Below are 24408 nucleotides of genomic sequence, written 5' to 3' on the forward strand. Positions count from 1 at the left end.
TACTTCAGCCTGTTTTCATATAAGGCTCCATTAGCACCAGCTTTGTATTAGCTTTAGAGCCAGCAGGTAGCGCTCTCGAAATACGACATCAGGATGTCCAAATGCGCATAAGCTCGATTCACACAACGGACACTTCCAACTTTCATCGAAACTACTCGGTAAATACTTTTCATGTTGAATATTAACATTTCGCATTGAAAAAGTACAAACAAACCAGGTTGAACCTGCCCTTTAAAACTTTACTACTTGATTAGTTATTTCTTATCTTTTGCACCGAATGGAATCGGTTTCGGTGGATGCCCTGACTCTTGTATGACATTGACGTTTTATATTTAGTCGAATCCAACTTACGCACTAAGTATGATCTTTGGTTTGTTGTCCCCAAGGTCATATTGTGGATACTAACCTATCTGTATCTGTTTCTGCACAACCTCCATCATAACATTTGATTTTGTCAAATAAATCCGTTATGGTGATTTCAGGCAATCTGAATGGTCACATGAATTCGAAATTTGACCTGAAAGTTGATACTTGGCGTGGTCATCGTTATATGAACGGTTGTGTTAATATATTTTTAATTTTAAACCTGAAAGCCACTTAATATCGTTATAATTCATGATCAGTCACACCCTGCATTATATTAGGACGACATATTCAGTGAAATTACAATATAAGGTATCGCACTGTACCTGTTATTACTAGTTGTGCGTACATAAACGTTGTGTAATCTGGCAGCGCAAAACAGGTGAGACAGCTATGTTAGCATGAGGTTAGGCCTCCTCTGTGAATGGATTGTTACCCTGTACGTTCAAATTGGGTCCACATTGCCTTTGTTGTTAATAGAATGAACGTGTAATGAAATTGAATCCTACAGTAAGTCAGTCACCATCACAGCAAAAAAAATGCAGTTTCCGGTATCCGGATACCTGCCGGATACCACCGGACACTTACCCAAAACGCGTCCGGGTATCCGGTGGCAGATACCTTGCCGGATATCCGTGGTATCCGGCATGGACACCTCACCTGAAAGTATGCCACCTGGAATCCGGGTATCCGGCACCGGATACCTCACCGGATACCTCAATCTGGGTGTCCAAGGATCCGCACCGGATACCAAGAATCCGGCACCGGATACCTCAGTCTGAGTTTCCAAAAACATGTCACAATTTGGGGGTGCATTTTGTTCAATTAAGTGTGAAACACCTAAATATATATTGGAAACTAACCATAAAAATTGAACATTGCTGAAGGTATGCGGCAGGTATCCGGATGCAATTTTTCGAGATGTCTTATTTCTGGTAAATAATGTTAGCCTGGGCATATCAGATAGCTGTGGTAATATTCTGTGTCATTTTAGTTGTAAATATCCCCTTAAAGTTGAGATCTATGGGCATGTACTTTTGGAGAAGACAATTTTTTTCAATTTCATCTATAATTCTTTTTAGATGTTAAGCTGTTTAATGAACAAACATCAGTTCTAATACATGTATGATGATATCCTTAAATTTCATGTTCAGACTTCCAGATTATTCTGAGTGAAAGTATAAACTCATCGACTGTGTGCTCACTTGGGCCTTTGGTCCTAGTGAGATGATAATATGATTATTTGTAAAGGTACAAGTACTTGTTATGAGCATACCAGCTTCATTTAAGTTTGAAACACAATATGCCTCACTCTGAGGGTGACATGTACCAGATTTCATCACACTACAGAGAGCTGTTCCTCAGTTACTGTGAACATTTTTACTGAAAGACATTGAAAGCTAATTTGACCTTCAATATCAGTTGCGACTATTTCAAAAACAATTGTAAAGTGCTTCATTCAGTGTAATATTGACAAACATATGACAATGATATACAACTATGTGTATAAGAGTTATTTAGACTTCTGCAGGAAAAGGCTCATTAGAGAACAAGAGTCATCAGAAAGATGACATATCCCCCCGGCAGCTGTCTGTAAAGTAACCACTAGTGCATTTCTGTATGTAATGAGTCAACAGTTGAATGTTCTTTAAGAAGCATACATTGTTTACCCACAAAAGATCCACCATGGTCGCATCCATATGAATGCCAAGTTTCGATCAAATACATTGAATGTTTTTCGAATTCTGCCCCAGAAATGAACCTCATCCCCAATTGAGTCTATGTCCAACTTCATTCCATAAAAAAATTAAAAAATAAAGATTAGAAAAATCCCAAAATTTGAAAGGCACCACTTCAGTATGTGCATGATAGCTTTGCCAAGTTTCGATCAAATACACTGAATGGTTTTCGAATTCTGCCCCGGAAAAGGAAATGATTACGGACGGACAGACGGACAGACAGGCTGATCACTATATCCCCCGTATTATATGCCGGGGGATAAAAAGTAAGTGTATGACCTGTTGCCAACTTCTATCCCTGCCCTAAGGAAGAGTTTGGCCATTAACAATTTTTTTGTCTGGCTGTGACATTGACCTTTGACATAGCAGATCAATGTGTTATTCCAAAGATGTCCGAGCAATGCATGGTTTTATACGATAACTGTGGCTATCAAACTGAGGCAAAATATTGGAAAATCCCCATTTACACAGCTGGCTAAAGAAACAAACAACAAACAAATTATCAATTTCTTTTATTTATATGCATATATCACACATTGAACAGTGTTCACATAATGGTTCCTGATGCAGTATGCACTTTCCTCCCATTCTTCAATACTCATAACAGAGCGGGATAACTGTTCACTTGAAAGCATCAGCAGACCATGCTCACCAGTTCAGAGTTACTTGCCCTCAAACATCCTTTTCCTTCTATATTGCCATGGAAAAACAGGAACCAGGATGAGGGGAGGCCAGATGGGCTCTATCCCTGTTGCATTGTGTTAGTAGAATTGTGAACATTCTATTTGGTGTTTGGGTCCACATTTATAGACAAGTAGTCGCAAACATCATTCCTTTCAAGTGATTACCACATGGCCAAAGACAATAATTTCTTCAACGTCCTTGAAGGGTCCCACTCCGACTTGGCATTGGTTGGTCTTCTCACATTAGCCTGACCACCCTTTGTGAGTGTGTCCCAGTGTCAATTGGCATATAACGTCTCGGTAGGCTCCCATTGAAATAACAGGACTCTCCTCATCGCTGTCTGCCAATCACTTCGGATATCTTGAAGGGTCCTTCCAGACTGTCAACCTGTCATCCGGGTATCTCAAGCTGGACTTCAGTTTCTGCAAAATTATGTATAAAGATTGTAGCAAAAGAAAAGAATTGTTGCAACATGTACTTACAGATAAAAGGCAGCAAATTCACTTAATTTATCATCTTTGAGTTTAGTTATACACCAAACATTTGAGATATATATTGTTCCATGCTGATGAGTTGAAACAATCATTAACTGACATCTCTTAAAAATGTTCCTAGCAACCTATGCTTGCCATACAAGCCAAAGTAATAGATGAGGTAGCAAGTGGGCTCATTGAAAGCTCGTAATCGTACCCAATAACGTGGGATGTTGTCCATAACAGTCGTCATCATCGGTGCGTCTGGATCGAGCTCATAACATTAATCTCTGGTTTGTCTAGTTGAGATTTGAGATTTGATTAATTTATAATCCTTGTCATTTAGCCGAACTATTGCTGGATGTTGTGTTAAATGAGTGAATTGGGTTTAACGCCTCTTTGAACAGTATTCCAGTTATATCACGGCATGTAAGCTTGATGTGGGAAGAAAGCCCGAAGTGATGCAGGTCTTACATGTTTACCACTTTGATGAAACCCACAAGCAAGTGTATGATGCTACCCTCGATTCAAACCCACGACCATCGGTTTCTGTCAAGCCCAAGAGATGCAACTATGCACAGCAAGTTGTAGTGTCTTTGATAATTAGGCCATCCATGCCAACAGGTGATAAAGAACAAGCAAACTGAAGAAATATTTGCAGAATAGCTACATGAACATGATGAACCAAACAGAATAATTTCAAATATTTACCACTCACTGCTACTCTTCTCTTGTTCCTCATTGCTTCCCTTTTTCCATTGATGCTGTGCAGATGACTGACTCATTCATTCATCCAGACATTCTGCAAACATAAGTAGCATTCACATTAGAGAAATGTCCAAACTGTACATGCTGTACATTGAATTCAATTGAAAAGGCCCCAGTTGAGTTTCCAACTTAGAACTGTCCTTATTAAAATATTTCATCCCAAACATTCAGAGATAAAACATAACCCCATATTTAACAACTGTCAAACAATTATTTGACAACAAAGCCAGGGTCATTCAACATACACTTTACATAAGGAATCACTTGTTGCAAAAAAGATCCTCGCCAAGGTCAGAGTCATTCCATGAAATATTGAATGATTAAGTTATGAAGCTTATACAAAACAAGGACATAACAGTGTAATTATAACAATATCCTAAGCGTAAAAAAAATAAAGTCTTTGGTGGCCATTATTGTAAATTATAATCTGTATTAGCATCCCACGAAAGTTTAGAGTTAATAATCGTTCCTAGATCTTGGTACTTTTCTTCATTATCTATAAAAAAGCGGATCTAATTTGGATCATCTTGTTTTGACCACAAATCCATTACGCCCCTTATGCTAACAAACAGTTGACCAATATACTAAAAAAAGGACCCTTGGCGTTTACGGTAAAGTATGTAGAGCAGGAAAATATCTACATCAATCCGTTCCATAAGATATCTGCACAGAAATCATAAGGCCTCGAAGCCCTGCTACGTACCTGGCAATACCAATCGCCTTTCCAAATACTGTTGACTTCCGCGTTGTGGATGGCTGAGAGGAACTTCGGCCGGCATTTCCGTGGTGGAGGTGAATGAGAACAATGTATCGATACACGAGGTAAGCTTATCGTAATCAAGAATCACAGTGTATATCGATACACGAGGTTTGTTTACATCCATGTTCTAAAATGGCGCCCTGGACCGTAGGGGAATATGGGTAAAATGGCTTGTTCCGGGTTAACACTAAGCTGGGCCCCGTCTCTAATATCACATTATTGTTTGGCGCAAGTTGACGACGCGCGTAGGGAGCCGGGAACCAGGTTAACACGACATAAGCTGGTTCCCGGCTCTCTATGCGCGTCGTCAACTTGCGCCAAGTTATATTAGAGACGAGGCCCAGCTTATACACTGAACACGATCGGTCATTTCGTCAAAACTGGCCAAATATTGAGATTGCAGCTGAGGTCATGCTGGCAGCTGAAGTGACACATTAAGGTAAGGAATATGTGAATATTACAATGATCACGTATTAAAGTAATTTACCACATGTAAGCCTGTCACATGTGACACATTAACTTTTATAGCCAACATGTAAGTAAATGTATAATTATATTTTTATATGACAAGTAGCCTGTCTATCATATGTTAGTATTTGCTTATGTATATAATGTAGAAATATGTTTACTTTAACTGGATAATTTGTATGCTAATGTGACTCACTGTCTTATTTCATATACTCCCTGTACTCTGTGAGAATGATTAATAGCCTCAACATATTTTTCCAGTGTGAAGAATCAAGAACAGCTTTAATAACAGGGAGGTTTTGCATCAGAGATCATCGTGAAGTGGAAGATAAGACATTTTAAGGGTATGAACATTTTCACTTGAACTAGTTGAACAATAACCATGATGACAACTTTATCATGGGGGAATTTGTGGTGGTGGGGTAGCCTAGCGGTTGAAGCGTTCACTCTTCGTGCTGAAGACCCAGGTTTGATTCCTGCCACATAGCTGCGATATTGCTGAGTGTGGCGTTAAACATCAAACAAAGCTAACAGCCGCATACTTACTCACGTGGGGATTCCAGGTTGAAGTTAGTCCCCATCAACATGATCAACCTATGCTAGTTGTGAGAGATAACTTAATGGATCGGGTGATCAGGCTCCCTGACTTGGTTGATCCATGTCATTGTATCCCAATTGTGTGGATCGATGCTCACGATGTCAATCACTGGATAGACTGGTCCAGACTTGATTATTTACAGACCGCCGTCATATAGCTGGAATATGGCTGAGTGCAGAGTTAAACAACAAACACCAACATGATTCTACAACCTGCTCTTGTGGATACCATTTTGAAGATCCTACACATAACTTCTTTTCGGGTCTTAACTATTGCAATATGTTCTACTACATGTGTTTTAAACATATATTTTTTTTATAGTGAACTGGATTTGCAAACAAGCCGATGGCTTATCTAAATGATGCTGAAATACAAAATAAGTATTAATAAAATACTAATTCTATACTATTGCAAACTATCAGTTGAGCAATAATGTAATCATCTGATTATAAGTAGATAATGAAGGAGAAGTCCATATTGATTAAATCTACCAGATTCTGAGATAAATGCACGTATTGATTGATTTATTTCAATGTTTTCCTGTACATAATTTTCAACAATTCCATATAAAGCTTTCTTATATCATATCCATGCTGTATAATAATACCTATTATTTCTAATAATAGCATAATTTGGACACACAAATAAGTAATTAATGGTATTTTTATAACAGGTCCCACACATGCGGGATAGGTCATTTGACATGAATCAGTTTTATGTGAATTTAAATCACTACAAGCTGATCTGAGTCATGAAAGGATATGCCTTCGATTCTGTGAAAATGGAAATGCTAAAACATCTCCCAATATTAACCATGCTATTACAGAATCTGTTCACTTGTTTTTGTATGTAAAATATTTTTGAACGATTACATCCATCTAATGATTGTTGGTATGTGTGATATGCCAGTAGAGGTATATGTGTACAAGCATGTGCATACACATAAAAAATGTATGTTTGGCTAGGTACCAGTATATGAATAGGTTGTTTTGTGCGACTTGTATATTAGCATCATCATAGTTTCAACAGACAGTTTATGTATATCAAATGTTAAATGTCTTTGTAGGGAGAATTGCATATCAAAACTCATTATTTTATTACTTATGAGTAGAACTTTTTAAGTATCTGGCATGATACATTTCCTTGGTCCACAGACACAAGTTACCAGTAAACTGACTTGATAAGTAGCATGACAGTCAGTGTGGTTGGAAACTAACTAAGCCGTCACTACTCAATTAAGTAATTAACAGACAATTGCAAGTGATAATACCCACCTGACACTAATTGCCCTGTTAATCCCTAATCCACCATGAGTTGACATTGAGCTCATCTTGCTAATGAGCTGTTGTGAGCGTAACGAGATGATAAACATCAAAGGTGGGGCAGGCTTTGATCAAGTATTCTGTAGAAGAGATTATGTCACTTGTTTAATGTTTATTTAGGATTAGCTACATCCCTTGATGCGACCAAGACCATACTTGAGATTATCAGACAGTTTGTCTGGATACAACCTGATGTCTCAACTGTACTTATTGGATTCTGCCTTGTAGCAAACTATGTGTGTGACAAGGACTTTGACCACTCTGTGCAGATGCATAACAATGCATAATGAACTTGGGGTATGATTCAATTATGTCACACAAGTCAAAGATAGGTTCCACTGTATTTAGAAACAGACGATAGATGCAATACTGTGTAACTTTATAACAATCAAATGAGTATTCAAATAGGAATACACATATATTTACAATTACCCTTGAACAGTTCCAAAACCAAATAGAACTACTTAAATTATGATTACAGTTGACCAATATATTTGGCAGTTTTTGCCGTTATTGTTAATCTGAATTAAAGATAGGATAAATGATAAAAATATGATAATGCATATCACACACAAGTGTGTATTATACGCAAATAAATAAGTCTTGTATACATTGATTAATTGGAAAGGGTGCTAATTGGGATTGTTCACTAGCCAATATATTAGCAAATATTCCCATGGGCGCTTATTAGAGCGAGGCGCTTATTACGTCAAATACTTTAGTTCTGTTTTTATGTATAAGAACCTATTTTATGCAATTTGCATTGCCTTGTTTACCTTTCCTTGTGTTTTGATGTAATGCAAACATTTGAGAAAAATTCAGGTGAGCCTGCCTTATGGCACTACAGGAATTGTTTTCAGAAGATCAATTACAATTTTGTATTTTCTGTACAATTTACTGTTTGCTATGGCTTTTTTACATTGGTTAACAGGGTTTGGTTAACAGTTGCTTGATAAATTGTCATTACCTTACTCATTGAGAAACCCAATTTTTACCCTTTGTCAATATATGTGTGTTTCTTATATTTTTAATAACAAGCTTTTAAAGATGTTATAAATTGTTTCAGGCACCTGGATTTCACAATGACACCAGATCAGACAAGTCATACAAAGGACTCTCCGGATGATGAATAATCCTCCCCAGAACAACTAACAGGTTCACCTCAGAAAGTGATGATTCTGAATGAATAATGCCACATCAGTGTGATTCTGTAGGTTGTTTTATTACGACATTAATCAAGTCTAAAGGAATTAATACCACAGCAGTGAGACTGTTTATGTGGTGTACACTGACGCTGACTATACAAATCTGAATGACTTTTGTGGTTTACTGCACAAACATAATTGACTTTAGATATTCTTCTACCTTGAAATTCTTCTGAGATTTGACTAATTTGTTTATTTAGAAAATGGCATTGAAGCATCTGTTTCTGTTTTTGAATGTTCTTGCAAACACCTCTGGTTACTGAACCAATGAAATGTCATAAAATCAATAAATATGATTTTTTATCTTAACAATTTTTGTGTTTTGCTTCTTTAAAGAAATATCATATTGATCATTCATAACATAGGTGCTAACATATATCAAATATACTAATGCCCTGAATGTTTTCCTACAATTAATACAGCTCACTGAACGAAGTTTTTAGTTCCATGTCAGTAGAAAAGTTACATTGATATTTTTATGTACCAGTACTTTATTAGGTGTTTTCTGTGGATGCCATTAGTCTTATGCACCCATTTGGGTTAATGATATTCTGTTTCGAACTTCAATGAAACTCGTCTGTCATGATGTAACAAGTATTGATACAGTTCCAAAATAAACTTTTAATCTCACCAGGAACAAAGGCCCAAGTGAGCACACAGCCAATGACTTTCATTTTTTTGTCAGACTGAGTATGGTGTTATGCCACTTTATGAGCAAAATTCAAACAATATTATGATGGGTGACACCAAGCAATGTACCGATGTGGTGAATCGAATGCTTCAACCACTAGGCTAGAACAAACTGGGAATATGAAGATGATATGTAAGGATACCATCATACCAGGACTGAATGCTTTTCATTTAATACGCTGAACATCTAAATTGAAATATATATGAACTTGAAAAATGTTTTCACCAAAAGTACATGCCCATAGATCTCAACTTCAAGGGGATATTTACAACTAAAATAGCACAGAATATTACAGCTATCTGCTATGCCCAGGCTAACATTATTTACTAGGAGAAAGACATCTCGAAAAATTGCATCCGGATACCTGCCGGATACCTGCCGGATACCTGCCGGATACCTTCAGCAATGTTCAATTTTCATGGTTAGTTTCCAATATATTTTTAGGTGTTTCACACTTAATTGAACAAAATGCACCCCCCAAATTGTGACATGTTTTTGGAAACTCAGAATGAGGTATCCGGTGCCGGATCCCTGGACACCCAGATTGAGGTATCCGGTGAGGTATCCGGTGCCGGATACCCGGATTCCAGGTGACATACTTTCCGGTGAGGTGTCCATGCCGGATACCACAGATCTGGTATCCGGCAAGGTATCTGCCACCGGATACCCGGACGCGTTTTGGGTAAGTGTCCGGTGGTATCCGGCAGGTATCCGGATACCGGAAACTGCATTTTTTTTGCTGTGCGTTTACCTGTTGTCAATGAAGTCCAGCATTGCACATACTGTTTTTTATCAGTAAACGGCAGATGGCATTTACTTTCATTTTAGGTAAATTGACCTCTGAAGATAAATATGTGACTGTATCCACGGTCACCACAGTTTGTAAAAAAAGCCCACATGGCCCAAGGGGTGCAAGCTCCGACGTTCATACAGTTTGGCCCTCACTCTATTAAGGTTCATACTCCAATGAACTCACACAAAGTGAAGGTCAGTTCTTAAGTAAATATAAAGATTTGATTATTACTATGTATGACTCCGAAGACGTAATCTGCTACCAATATGAGTGTCATAACCACAAGTGACTTCCCTACTTATTCCGTGCGTGATATTGTTAGTGGCTGAATGCACAACTGAAAAGAGGAACCAGAATGGGAATAAACCTATTCTGTCCCATCTTTCAGTCATCCAAGTCTGTCTGAACTTCCATGATGTGTGTGTCGTAGTTCCCACTATAAAACCCTAAAAGAAAAATACAATTAATTGAGTGTTTGATTGGAGAAAATGGTATGAGTTACATATTAAGTGATGCAACAGATAAGGTCAGTATGTTAACTGAGATACTTTTGGCATGACACATGTCCATTTCCTTTTTTACTGGTTTTCAAAGCTCCATTAAAATCCGTACTCAGAACGACATATTGCAGGTTCTGCATACGTAGCACCAAATCCCTGATCCTTGTCTCAAAGATTAACCATAATCATTAATATATTTAACACTTTCTATATATCCACAGACTGTATATGAGACAAGTGGAATTATCACAATGTCGATTCTAAAAAATTCGAAGGATTTGCTTGAATTTGTGCAATCTCAGAAAATAACCAATTCAAGTTGAATTGTGTCAAAATATTTGATTTTACACCTTTGTATACATGTACCACAATCCCACACTACAAACCTGGGGGAAAACTTCATTCCTTGATCGATGGGACATTTGTTCCTAATCGTGGTTGCCATAGCTATATTTACATCTCTATCTTCAGGTCGAGGCAATTTGTCAAAAATGAAAGTAAATAAAATTAACTGATCAAACAACATGTGAAATGCTGGACCTCCTCATTGAAAACATCCATGGTGACAGTTGGGGATAAAACATGTACACAAGAAGTAGTTATTGGCATTCCCATTGGCACCAATTATGTTCCTCTTCTTGTTGATCGGCTTTTTATGCAGATTTACCCACCAGTATTAGTAATATAGGAGACCAGTGAAACCACCTCATCTATTTCATATTTAGATATATGCATACAAATTTAGATGTGACAAAACACATCTCCACAAGACTGTATGATAAGGATGGCGTCAACATTCGGATAGTCAACTTTCCCTGAATGTCGAGCAATGTTCCAGCAGCTCCAACCTTTGGTGGTCCAGCTCTTTTGAGATACATTCGAGCATACTCTTTCTTCAAAATACATTCAAAGAGCGGCATACAACCGTTGTTGATCCGGGTTTCATGTTTTATAGCAGACATGTCGACATTTGTTGCATCAGTGACCAAAATTAAGTCTGATGCAATTCCCTGTTTTGTAAAACATGTTCCTAGCTTTTCGCAAGTGAACAAATGACTAACCGTTTTGCGTGTTTCGAAGGTATGCCACCGGTTGGGTTGTATCCACACCTTTTCTCGATCAGCTGGTGTCATCATTATTTCATGATGATTCCCAAACAAATGCTGATCATAGAGTCTGAATCATACAATGGACTTTGCTTTTAGCAGATATGTCTGATGATTATGGAGAATGTTTTGTGGCTTTTGTTTACATAGTCAAGACATATGGGTTTCCTCTTTCTATGCTCATGTGTTTGATGTTTGATATAAATAGTTCACTAGGAAATGTACGGATAAGCCCTACCAACATGACAGTCTCAACTTAGATTAGTTGCCTATATGAGTTATGTTTTGCTTCAGAGGTAAACTCTAAGGTCACACTTCTCACCTACATCTGTTACACCTGGAGACATATTCCTCAAGACTACACACGCTAAGATGGAGCTGGGCTGGTGTACAAAGACCTTCAGGTGCCTCTTCATCTTCTTCAATGTCATATTTGCTGTAAGTTGCTTTTCCTCCTCACCTTAAATATAAACTTTTCTGAAACCTTCCTATTTGATACAATTAAAGTCTGTTCAACTAGTTACTCAAGCAAAATTTACAATGTGTTTTTCTTTGTAACCTTGTCAAATAACTACAGCAGGAAACAGCAAACGTTATTATTCAACAGAACCGTTATCATACCTTATATGATGATTACTTTATATATTAATTTCATACTCGTCACGACATGGCTGAAATATTGCCGATGTGACGTAAAGCATTAACTCACTCACTCATTAATTTCATGACGCATTCTAGGCTATGAGATGGCACTCGCATTAGTTTTTGTGACGCATTTCATGCAGACATTCATGTGAACATTAATTTCAGCTCCCCTCCTTGCTGATCAAATTTCGTCAAAAACGTTTCACTTAAGCTTCAGGTACATAAATGCTCTGATGTTAATCGGTAATGGTCAAATAGCCTGTGACCTTCCACTGATTTATTCACCTGAGGTCGCCATAAAAGAGACGAGAGAAACAGCCTCGTTTGCTTCATATTTAAATATATGCATACAGATTCAGAGTGACAATAATCTATCCATAAAACTTCAATGTTCCCTTCATGTTGAGCAATATCCTCTAAACTCAAGCCTTTGTTCTCTTCATTTCACAACGTTTGAGGTACAATTCAGATTTATATATTTACAGTGTATGCCTATCAGCAGAGATTTCATATGATTTTGTTGATGTTTGTAATGTATGCAAATATAATCTTTACGTTTGGTTACCATACCGGACAGGGCAGGTAATACGTCTTCACATGTAAACTTAATGCTTTTAAAAGTTAGCACTATGAGTGAGTGAGTGAGGACACCGTAATACACCAGTATTACTACCTTTACTCGTGAACTTTGTGCTCATAATACAATACAGGCCCGGAGAATCAAGCAAGCTTTGAGTTTGTGACTACGAAGAGCCGAATTCGATTCCCCAAAGCTGTACAATGTGTTGAGTGTGTATTCTGGTATGGTTTTGTGCACTAGTGCTGAAATATCCTCTTACAAGACGCACATTTGCAACTGAAATGTGATTTATGCATATTTTCTGAATATATTAACCGGGAACCTCTTCTATGTCACAATGATAATGTATTGAGATCTTGAATCTTTGCAGATTGTCGGAATAGCCACAATAGGACTTGGCATTTTTCTCAAAGTGAACCCCTTTATTACTTACATCACTCAAATTAAGCTGGATGGAAGTAGTACATTTCTCGCCAACAGCGTCTGGATCATCATTGGCATTGGGGCCCTTGTGGTCTTTGTTGGCTTCTGTGGCTGTGTCGGAGCTGCTGCCAGGAACAAGTATTTGCTAGGAATGGTATGAACAAACAACATTTTACTAACATTTTTCATAACATTTTACTTGTTGCTGTATATAATTATAGAAAAGCGTGGGTAATTGTTCACCACTATACCCAATGACACAATAGCATCCAAGCAACGATACTAGATCACAGAAATATCAGTTACTACAATAGCATCATAGCAAGGACTACAGTTCATGAGGATATGTACTGGCACAATTGCATTTAAACAAAGATAATGGTTTACAGCATTATACATTAACACATCAGTGAACACATTAGCAAGGACTACAGTTCATTATGGTATTTTCTGGCTCAGTTGCATTTAAGCAAAGGTAAGGCTTTACAGCAATATACATTGACACAAGACTGAAGAGTAGAAACACCCCTAATCCTTTCCAATATATTGTATATGGTTACTTACCATGACATGTTTGTTCACACAGGCCCCTGATCACATCTGTCCAATTGAATCCCTTATGGTGTCATAATACTTAGGTATGAGTGAATGTTATTTTACAATACCGAAACAATATTTAAGCAACAGTTTAAAAACGCTATATGTAACAGACAAACCAGTGTGTGTTATAGCACAAGTAACAGTCCATGCCCCAAGGGTACGTTGAAACTGCGTATCTGACACTGTTTTTTAGCTCTTATGTAATGTTCATATCGTATAGTAGTGTGCTCTTAATTATTCAGTACATCGCCTTGTCCCTGACCATCCCCATCGTAATACTGGTGTTCATCATATCGGCAGCCAAGATCTTTAATCTGGTAGGTCTAACCCACAATGTGTAGGACATATCCTTTCATCTTTTTATCACGGTTACCTCGCATAACAATTTAAAGAATGGCATAGTTCTTTTTTTACGGCAAGAATTATAATCTTAGATTCATTTGAAACATTGATCATAGACTTTTGGCCTGCCCAGGAGTCGCATCTCACATCACCAATCAAGGGTTGCAGCTCACGGGCCCATCCCACACACCCATCAACACTTAGAACACTTTAACAGATTTCTCACTTTCAATATTGTTATACTTGTCTGTTCTCCACCTAGTGTGCAATTGTTTCTGACGTTTGTCTTCTCTTGACTCATTTAATTTTAACCTTTTGCTCAAAGTTTAATATATGCTGTCTTAGTGGGGATGATAGTTCCAGGATTTATGCGGGCATCAACAAAGTCATAGTATCAGAGACATGTAACGTCATTTTCGAGCGCCTTCAGGAAATACGCCCCAAAGGTGTTATCTTCAGAAGGCGGAGGATGGTGCTGAGGCTAGTCGTGAACGACTAAATCACAGACATTTCTTTATATTTTATAACCCGTTCATACATATGTTTAATGTTTTCAGGAAAAGGATAGAGACCATTTCAGTAGCACCCTTAAAAACCGTTTGCAGAACAAGTACAGCGAGAATGCTACCGAGTTCACCAAACCTTGGGACTATGTTCAAAAACAGGTAACAGGAAACAGCTTTATGGGCAGAATATACCTTTAATCAGGAAAACGATACCCAAACCAATGTGTCCAATGCTACTTTACTTGAATTGAAACGCACCATCGGCAATATTTCAGAAAATTTATGGTTGTCACACCACTGAATGATGTGGTTTGTCTGTGCAGGAACTGTACATGTAGCTCACTCGAGCAGAACAACGTTATTATCTAAGAAAATAAAGTAATTTCACGGATCTTTTTTATGTTTATTTTAAGATTTGTTAAGACCGTATACAAGATGTTTATATTTGCTTTTCTTTGACATGAATCCCGTCATGTGTTAACTGTAGATTACTGACTAGTGTTTTATGCACGGGGCAACATGTACATACATACATGGCCATGATATTGTCGAAATCGTAAAACTATGATTATTGCAAAGGTTTTGCCTCTTTTATTTACATAACTATTCATTATCCAACCTCACTTATTAAAGTAGAAAATGTCACTGTTTTGATAGCATGTCCTCCATTATAAAAATGTATGTGCATTTCATATGTATATACAAGTTACAGACTTAAAAACCCTCACTCTACCTTTCAGTCTAGGGGTCCAATCTAACACCGAATCCTTATCTTTACAGTTACATTGCTGTGGCGTTCGCGGTTACAGAGATTATGATGCGGTGTTTACTGGCAATGATAAGGTGTGTACCGTGATTTCATTGTTTCAAAGAAGGTATTGTAAACAATAATTAGTAATGAGTTATAGTTCGATACACAACTCATGCCTCCATTTTGGCTATAAAGTCGTGTCCATGGTGGTATTTGTAAACGTACCATGTTGGTTCATTAAGGCGTGGATTGTCACTTGCAACGGGTGACGTCATCATATGCAACATAACATTCATATTATGATTGTTATAGGTGTCACTGAAAATTACAAGATTGAAATTTGACAAGTGGTCATCACAATGTATATTGACGATATTAGCCAAATAGAAAATGACCTGATGTTTAATTTACCAAAGGTAAACAGCGATTGAAGACAGTAGAATACTTTTTGCAGATACGTGTGGTCCTGATACTGTGGACGGTGATAATGGCCGCAATTCTGTCAAAAAGTACAAGTGAAATAGAGTTCAACAATAGTCAAATGTTTCCAATAAAGTATTACTTGAAAATAATTATTTTCTTACTGATAATGAGACTCAAAGAACAAAATTGACATTATTGAACAACCCTAACAGGATATATTTAATATAGGTAGCAAAAACTAAAAACATGCAAGATCAATGTGTACCGAAGAACGTCAGTGCACACATAGGGGCACCAACCGCTTAATGTTAAAATGGCAACATTCCCAATAAAGAATGTCTGATGGAGCTGCAATTTGTAAAACATTCAGAGCTATATGGGCTTATTCTGCTGTGTATATGATACCTGCATGCCATGGGCATCGCTACACCCATGTTCGCAACGTATTTATGTATTATGTCATTCCCCGCGCACCAACTTTGTGACGTCATATAGATGATTATTAGCGCGCCCACAGTAAACTCCGCCAGGGAAGTGAGACGTGTTGTAAATGCACCTTTTTATAATAAAGGCATTGAAAAATAATGAACAATAACAGCGGACTAAATATCATTAAAGCTAAGAAAAATGTAATTTTCGATTAACATGTCAAATTACTATCAAAGATGTATTATCAACTGACTAATGACGCACTAATAATCGCAAAACATGACAATTGATGTATTCTCAAACCAAACAGCCGTCCATACGGTCAAAATATTTGTAAAACATGTTTCAGGGGAAATTGCCAATTAGTTGTTGTGTGTCATCAGCTGATACTGATCCTCGTTGGACCATCAGCAGCAACTTCTGCCCGAATCAGCTCATGTTTTCTCACGTAAGATATGGAGAGAGAGAGAGAGAGAGAGAGAGAGTGAGAGAGAGAGAGAGAGAGAGAGAGAGAGAGAGAGAGAGAGAGAGAGAGAGAGAGAGAGAGAGAGAGAGAGAGATTAATTTTCCGAGGATCATAACTCTAGCGTATCTTAAACCATATGGTTCATAAATATTTTATGCAAGATGTGGTGAATGGGTTTTCCGTACAACTCGTCCTAATGTTCCGGATATCTTAGTCTCATCTGAATAACCAAAACCAATATCAAGCATACACACATACTTACACTTCTCAAATAAATACTTCTCGGAAATAATCGGAACATGGAAAAGTAATTATTGTTGTGTCCGTGTCGATCTAAATTTAATTTTGTTTTTAACTGAACTATTTTTTTCAACATGCAGCTACATGCATGTGAACACCATGTACGGCCATGATAATGTTGATTTTGATACCCATGTGTCTGTGTATCTTACAGGGATGTTACAGGCAAATATTTTATACTCTACAAGGCCGCTTTACGGAAATTGTTTTGGTTGCTGACTCCGTCATCGTTGCGTTGGCAGAAAGTATCTTGTTGTATCTCTATGACGTTCGTACAGGAAAGTATAACTTTTGGTCGTTTGTTTCAACTTTGATATTCAGCCGACTTGTGTGGTATTGGGTTGTCAGTGATTGTTACTACTGGATGCGCGTCGTCGTACACTAGCTTGCCTGGCTATGACTTCATTATTTGCTTGATAAAGTTGGAGTGTGGCTTACTACGGCAAACACACTCAATGTACATCTCAAACCTGGTTATATAGAAACATGTACCCATTGGTACAGTTGTATCCACCCATCAAGATGTGCCTTCATCAAAACGAATGAAACACAGATAATGCTGACAATCCCTTAAGAGGAGATGCCGTCATTGTGTTTCTCATGCTGGACACATTTTAGAAACACTGAAGTAAATTTTATAATAAAGATATAAAGTTAAAGATAATTTTACTTATTTTTCCCAGATCATCGGAATCATCATTGCCGCATGTTTGTGCAGAAGAAATGCTGAAAAGGAACAGTATTCTACATTATAATATGTGATATACTACCGATCAGTGTCGAACAAACAAGTGCACATTTGAAATCTCTATCCACTATTACTATGCCGCCTTATGTAGTTATATTGGTAATTAAATTACAGTGATATTTAGAACTGTAATACTGAATTGAACTGTCCACATTAAACTAATAAAGCAAACTTTAGAAAACAATTTGGATTCACTTGAATCTTATTCATATTTGTCTTTTTATGTCTTAGATTTGCCAATAGAGCAACATGTGCCACGCTCAGAAATGAGGTAAAATATGATTTAATGACGAGTTCAAAGTTATTTCGCTTACATTTACAATTGAAAATGAAGAAATATTTTAATTAATGAAATATCCATCAATTATATTTTGTGTACTTGGTCATTATTCCTAATTAATTGCCATAAGTTCAAATTGCAGTCAAACTGAAGAAGGCAGTTTAATAATAACATGTGTTTTTAATTAAGAATGGAATTTGAAGACATTTATATCTTGGAAGCTTAAGGGGTCTCCACGGAATTAACTTTTGAGTGACAGCGGTATGTGGTCAATGTATTCAGAGATCATGTTAGAAAACATGGCTACAATTTCTATAAACCATATTATTAAAAAAATAAAAGGATAAAGAAGGTAATACACGTGAGCTTGAAAGCATGTATCCTGCTGTTCTTACACCACATAATGTAATATTTTCTGCCAGTTCATCACAGAGTTTAAAGGTCAAGGTCATGAAACTGGAGTGCGAGAGTATTGTTTAACGCCGCTTTTAGCAATATTCCAGCAATATCACGGCGGGGGACCCCAGAAATGGGCTTGCGACTGAACGCTTAAACCACCTGGCTGAAAGTGCTAATAACTTTGTTATTGAGATAAGGAGTGGCATTTGGTTGGTTGGTTTGTTTTTTAACGATATCATGAGCATCGATCCACGCAATTGGGATTGATGACATGCATCAACCAAGTGAGCGAGCCTGGTCCACCCGATCCCGTTAGTCGCCTTTTACGACAAGCATAGCCGCCTTTTACGGCAAGCATGGGTTGCTGAAGACCTATTCTACACCGGATCTTCACGGGTCGAGTGGCATTTGACTTTCCCTTATAATGTGATACAAATGTTTTCCGAAATACGCCTGTAATGTCATTAAACTGTAAGTTTTTTTCATGTGGCTCTTGAGATCGGATCTTCAATATGTTACTGCATTGTACGGTTGTCCATAAGGGACATTGAGTCTGTTTTTCAATATTTTGATATTTCACTTACTGTTATCGTACCCTTTTGCAAATTAACACGATTTGTCATACATATATGTGATAAATCATGTATAAAGTAGATATTGAATCGATGAAAAGTGAAGCGAAAATGTCAAAAACTTAAATAAAAATGTCAAAAATACAAACGAAAAGGTCAAAACTAAAATGAAAATGTCAAACACAAAAACGAAAATGTGAAAAACAAAAGCGAAAATGTCAAAAACTAAAGTATTTCCACCGCGGTGATAATGTTAAAATTATTTTCTCAAAACGACGGCAACGGTAAGCGATATAACACATTGATGTGCCATAATAATAACAACACAATATTGTGATTTATCTGTCATTGCAAGAAGGACAAGGTTAAATATCAAGGATGTTTCTAAAACGTCTACCCCTAACCTCCCAAATCTTCACAACGGATATAACTAGGTACACGGCGACTGGCTGAATGCAGGTTCTATTTGTTTTTGTCCCCAAACCAAAATTGTAACCAAAATACTTGGTGATTTAGTACCCAAGAAAACTATACTAAATATATACGATTGTATATATTTTTTCATGTTTATTGCAAACAATGAGCAGAACATTATGATAAAACATTTCATCAAGTTCATAATATAATTATCTGTACGTGGTCCTTGAGTGAGGTCAATCAACATTGGCACAATGTATCTTTGCTACTGAAACACATTGTTTTTCTGGGAACAAAAGCATAAACCGGTTTGGGTACATACTCACAAGAAACTTTAGGTACAAAAATCCCATTATTTAAATAATAATGTGTTATTGTTATTATTATTATTATTATTATTAAACATATTTTATTGTCCAAAAAGACAAAGGGATTGGACACAAGTGCAACACTTATTACCGCCTTCTCCCTATATACAGTTATACAAAATATTGCATAATGAAAATGAACAATTTAGAGTTGAAGCTTCACATTGTGGAAACATCCAACCAATCAGAGCGTCGCTTACCAGATCATGAAAGTGACAGTCGGAATGTGATTTCTAATCATGCAACCTCGAAAATTTTAGCAACGATAGTTACGGGTTTAACGACTGAATCCATACAATCTGGACTATCTATTAGCCATTCCACAATGTTCTTTTGTTCAGGTTTCAAATTTTAAATCGAGAATTTGTTAAAATATGTTTCGAAGCGTAGTCGCCAATATGAAATTAGTGCCGAAAAGCACGAGAAAGCTGTCTTCTGATTGGTCATTCCATTGGTCGGTCAAAGTTTGCGCAAGGTCCGTCTGACATGACCCGTGCAGCTGGGATGTCCTCAGGTCTTTGTTTAGCGGTAGCTGGAACTAAGAACAGGTTTTAATGAGATTGGAACTGAAGATGAAACTGGGCAATTTCTCTCCTACAGAGCCTGGAGCTGTAATGCTTTCGGTGTCATTGTGCTTGTCATTGCCATGAACAAGTCCCTGCTGGCATTCGTAGGAAGAAGGAACATGGGATATTAACAATGCATATGGATAGAAAAATCAGCAAAATGATTCACAGCAATACACACTGTATGAAATGCAAACACAAACAAGACACAAGTCTACCTATGTAGATGTATCAAATATTGATATAGAAGTTATGAAATGGTTAACATATATATATATAATTTTTTTTTAACCCCAAGCTTTTGTTTTGGTATAGAAGTGACAGAAAGTGTTAACCCTGAATCGAATGTAGAGTTTTCAACAGATGTGAAATAATCGTTGTTATCGCAGTTTACGCCAAAATTTCTAACAATCTCCATTACCCAGGGTAGTATCATTATATACGCAATGTGCTGTGAGATACCTCAGACACATCCAGAAAGAAAGCTACTCTTGATTTTGTGTTGCTGTCTCACTGGATGCATCGGGCGTATTCAGCAGAATGTAGTGTATCTAATATACCCTGGATAATACAGGGATACAAGTCTAAACAAGTTCAGCTGTTAAACATTATTAGACCCTAAAGACGATCAGCTGTTAAACACATTAAATCCCTAACACTTTCAGCTGTTAAACACGTTTTGACCCTAAATAAGTTCTGCTATTAAATAAGTTTAGACCATAAAGACGTTCAGCTATTTAACACGTTTAGACCCTAAATACGTCCAACTATAAAAAAGATTCTAGACCTAAACTTGACAATGTTTGTGTTTAGGATCAAGACACGTTTTTACATAGTACATTTTACACAAAAGAAACCACGTCATGACAACAGGTGTATATATCGGAACAGAAAAGCTCTCGCTTAAGCGGTATCTAATCCACGGTAGGACCACATCAACTTTCAAAACACTGCATGCAAAACACTGTTTATCGCATAAATACCATATTCTGATCCAACCTCTTCAGATGAAACACCTTGCATTTATTTTGGGCGTGGATCAGTAATATTAATTTTGTTCACCTGGGTAAGAAACACGACGTCTATTGCTTGTTATAAGAGGTTAGTAAATTGGTTTGGGTTTTCTGTATGGTTCGTAACTCTTAATATCAACCATTGGTGTGCCATACTCGACTGTTTACAGGCAGTCATCATATATATGGATCATTGCTGACAGTGGCATAAAATAACATTCACACAATCAGGAGTTAAAGCAGCTTGATTTCCTGCTGAGGACCTCACTTTCTAGAACACATTTGTATATATTTAACATCTTTGTTTTGGTTGACGGTCAAATAGTTCAGTGAAATGTTATGTTTCAACAAATGTCCTAAACGTTCTCTAGATCTTGCAGTGCCTAACTGTATGCTGACAGTATGCTTTTAATGTTTCAGTACATCACCATTTCCTTAATCACCACCTTAGGATTACTGGCAGTCATCGTGCTCAAAATCACGATTCTCCCGAAAGAACAGCTATGGCTAACATACATTTTTGAAAAAGTTATCTTTCATTCTCCTGAACTCGACTACTTCGGATGTAATGTATGCATGCAGAAATAACAAGGATATTGAGCTAAAACTACCCTGCAAATCAATCAACAGGCCCATAAGAACAGGGGTCTTTACATGTTTGTTTGTTTGTTTGTTTCCAAAAGATTGCATTGTCTCTCAAGTTTATCTACTTAAGACAGAAGTGGTTTTACTCTGCTGTTCTAGTTCACATACTCTGATGGTGACCAGTAACGTTAGCATGTGGACAACAAATACTAGTAACTCCGACATAAGTAAAATGATAGAATAATAGACCTGAAATGACGGAGAGCGGAATAGACCTATGAGTACATATGCTGTGAAAGTGGTTACTTCAGTATGTCGAGCTGGTGTTGAGGTTTGCATCGAAATACACGATCTCTGTCTCAGAGACGTTTCTGAGTATCTGTAAAAAAACTTATCTTAAGAACCCACTCATAAAACATATGTCCAAATGTTTTTTAGACTAAGAAACATGAACTTCTGAAGACACCTTTGCAGAAATACAGATTCAGAGTTAACTCATCCAACAAGTTGGGCGCTATTCATACGCAGGTAAATATAGCATCTGTATGTGCAAAAAATGGGTGTACTGTAATAGGAAGAGTAAACTATTGATTCAACGAATGCAAACCGTGGCATTAACTATTTAAACAATGATTACAACTTATATATTTCAGTGTTGTTTATGTCGTAAAGATACTTTTAGGAATATATTCCAAACATTCAAAGTGAACATTAGGATGTAACACCCCACTGGCCATATTGCGTCGGGAACAAATTGTAGAAAAACATCGTTAACCTAATACAGGAGCAATAAACGTGGAGAAGAATTCATTCTGTTCATGGTTGTCACTCCCCTGGATGACATGTTCTGGTATCAATGAAGAGGGTATAAAACTTGGAACACCTTTCTCTTATCTTATCTATTGCCTTATGGACCTTATACAGGCCTCTGTAATTATTTAAGTATTGTAACATGAAGCATGTCAGCTGTTAATTACTGATGATTGTATTTTAATGTTTCACATACAACATGCATTTATGCATAGTTACAGCTGAATTGTCATGAACACAATCTTTCTCACTGTATTTTCAAATTTCCAAATACAAATAGCAAGCTTTTACATAACTATTCAGAATGAAATCTCTCAGTCAGAATATTCCGTGACGACATGTTTGGTGTCAGAGTCGACTAAAATTGTAAACCAACGACATTGGGCGTTGATCAGACTGATATATATGTGCTCTAAATAAAGTTTATATGACAGCAAATATGTTGATGATAATCTGATAATGGATGATAACCTGCATCTGTTCTATGTTCTAAGAATGAAATAAATTGAAATAAGCCATAGATCTACCAAACTGAAGTGTCCTGTTTGACAACCAAGTTCTTTTTCCTTGTGACTCAGTAAAGGGGAAAAAACTCATGACTAGTTTTCATGACAAAGAATGACGTAATGTTTACAAATTAAAATGTATACATATAAAGCAAGAGAGGTTTTAACAACTGATATATATTTCAGATATCCGAGATTATCATTGCGGCATGTCCGTGCAGAGGAAGTGTTAAAAAGGAAACATATTCTCAAATATGATCAAATATTTTTCTGATCATTTTTCGACATTCCCTGTTGGACCAGTAGTTATAAAAACACCTTATTTTCATGTCATACAAGATACATTCAAGCGAATTCAATTCAGGAAATGTAATCCTCGGTAAAGTTCACGGTGGGACGTTTCAGTATCCACATATTCTTGATTCCTTATCCCATACAGTAGTCACTATGGTTACACCAGTTATTGATCATGGGTTCTTACTCCCTTAGCCTATACACTTGTCACCATGGTTTCACAATTTATTGATCATGGTTTCCTGCTTCTTTATCTTATACACATGGCAACTAGGTTACACCAGTTATTGATCATGGGTTCTTACTTCCTTATCCTATACACTTGTCACCATGGTTACACCACTTATTGATCATGGGTTCTTGCTTCCTTATCCTATACACTAGTCACTATGGTTACACCAGTTATTGATCATGGGTTCTTACTTCCTTATCACATACACTAGTCACCATGGTGACACCAGTTATTGATCATGGTTTTCGCTTCCTTATCCTATACACATGGCAACTGGGTTACACCAGTTATTGATCATGGGTTCTTGCTTCCTTATCCTATACACTTGTCACCATGGTTACACCAGTTATTGATCATTGGTTCTTGCCTCCTTATCCAACACACAAGTCACTATGGGAACACCAGTTATTGATCATTGGTTCTTGCTTCCTTGTCCTATACACTTGTCACCATGGTTACACCAGTTATTGATCATGGGTTCTTGCTTCCTTATCAACACACTAGTCACTATGGGAACACCAGTTATTGATCATGGGTTCTTGCTTCCTTATCCTATACACTTGTCACAATTTTTACACCCCGTTATTGATCATGGGTTCTTACTTCCTTATCTAATGCACTTGTCACCATGGTTACACTAGTTATTGATCATGGGTTCTTGCTTCCTTACCCAATACACATGT

The 24408-nt window shown here is 37.1% G+C and overlaps 1 protein-coding gene across 1 annotated transcript; it reads left to right on the top strand.

The window, feature by feature from the left end:
* The first annotated feature begins 11822 nt into the window (after nucleotides 1–11822).
* LOC124113444 (CD82 antigen-like) lies at nucleotides 11823–14904 on the top strand. Its single transcript, XM_046473792.1, has 5 exons — nucleotides 11823–11908; nucleotides 13066–13272; nucleotides 13961–14035; nucleotides 14618–14725; nucleotides 14890–14904. Exons 1-5 carry the CDS (start codon nucleotides 11843–11845, stop codon nucleotides 14902–14904), a joined length of 471 nt encoding a protein of 156 aa, XP_046329748.1. The 5' UTR covers nucleotides 11823–11842.
* The last annotated feature ends 9504 nt before the right edge of the window (nucleotides 14905–24408 follow it).

The sequence above is a fragment of the Haliotis rufescens genome, unplaced genomic scaffold, assembly GCF_023055435.1.
Source record: "Haliotis rufescens isolate VD_foot unplaced genomic scaffold, xgHalRufe1.0.p SCAF_6, whole genome shotgun sequence".
Taxonomy (NCBI): Eukaryota; Metazoa; Mollusca; class Gastropoda; order Lepetellida; family Haliotidae; genus Haliotis; species Haliotis rufescens.

Excerpts from the sequence above, each read along its gene's own strand:
- LOC124113444 (XM_046473792.1), top strand. The coding sequence starts at position 11,843 with ATGGAGCTGGGCTGGTGTACAAAGACCTTCAGGTGCCTCTTCATCTTC. Across the intron at positions 11,909-13,065 it reads TCTTCAATGTCATATTTGCT|ATTGTCGGAATAGCCACAAT; the intron begins GTAAGTTGCTTT and ends GAATCTTTGCAG. Across the intron at positions 14,036-14,617 it reads CAGCCAAGATCTTTAATCTG|GAAAAGGATAGAGACCATTT; the intron begins GTAGGTCTAACC and ends TAATGTTTTCAG.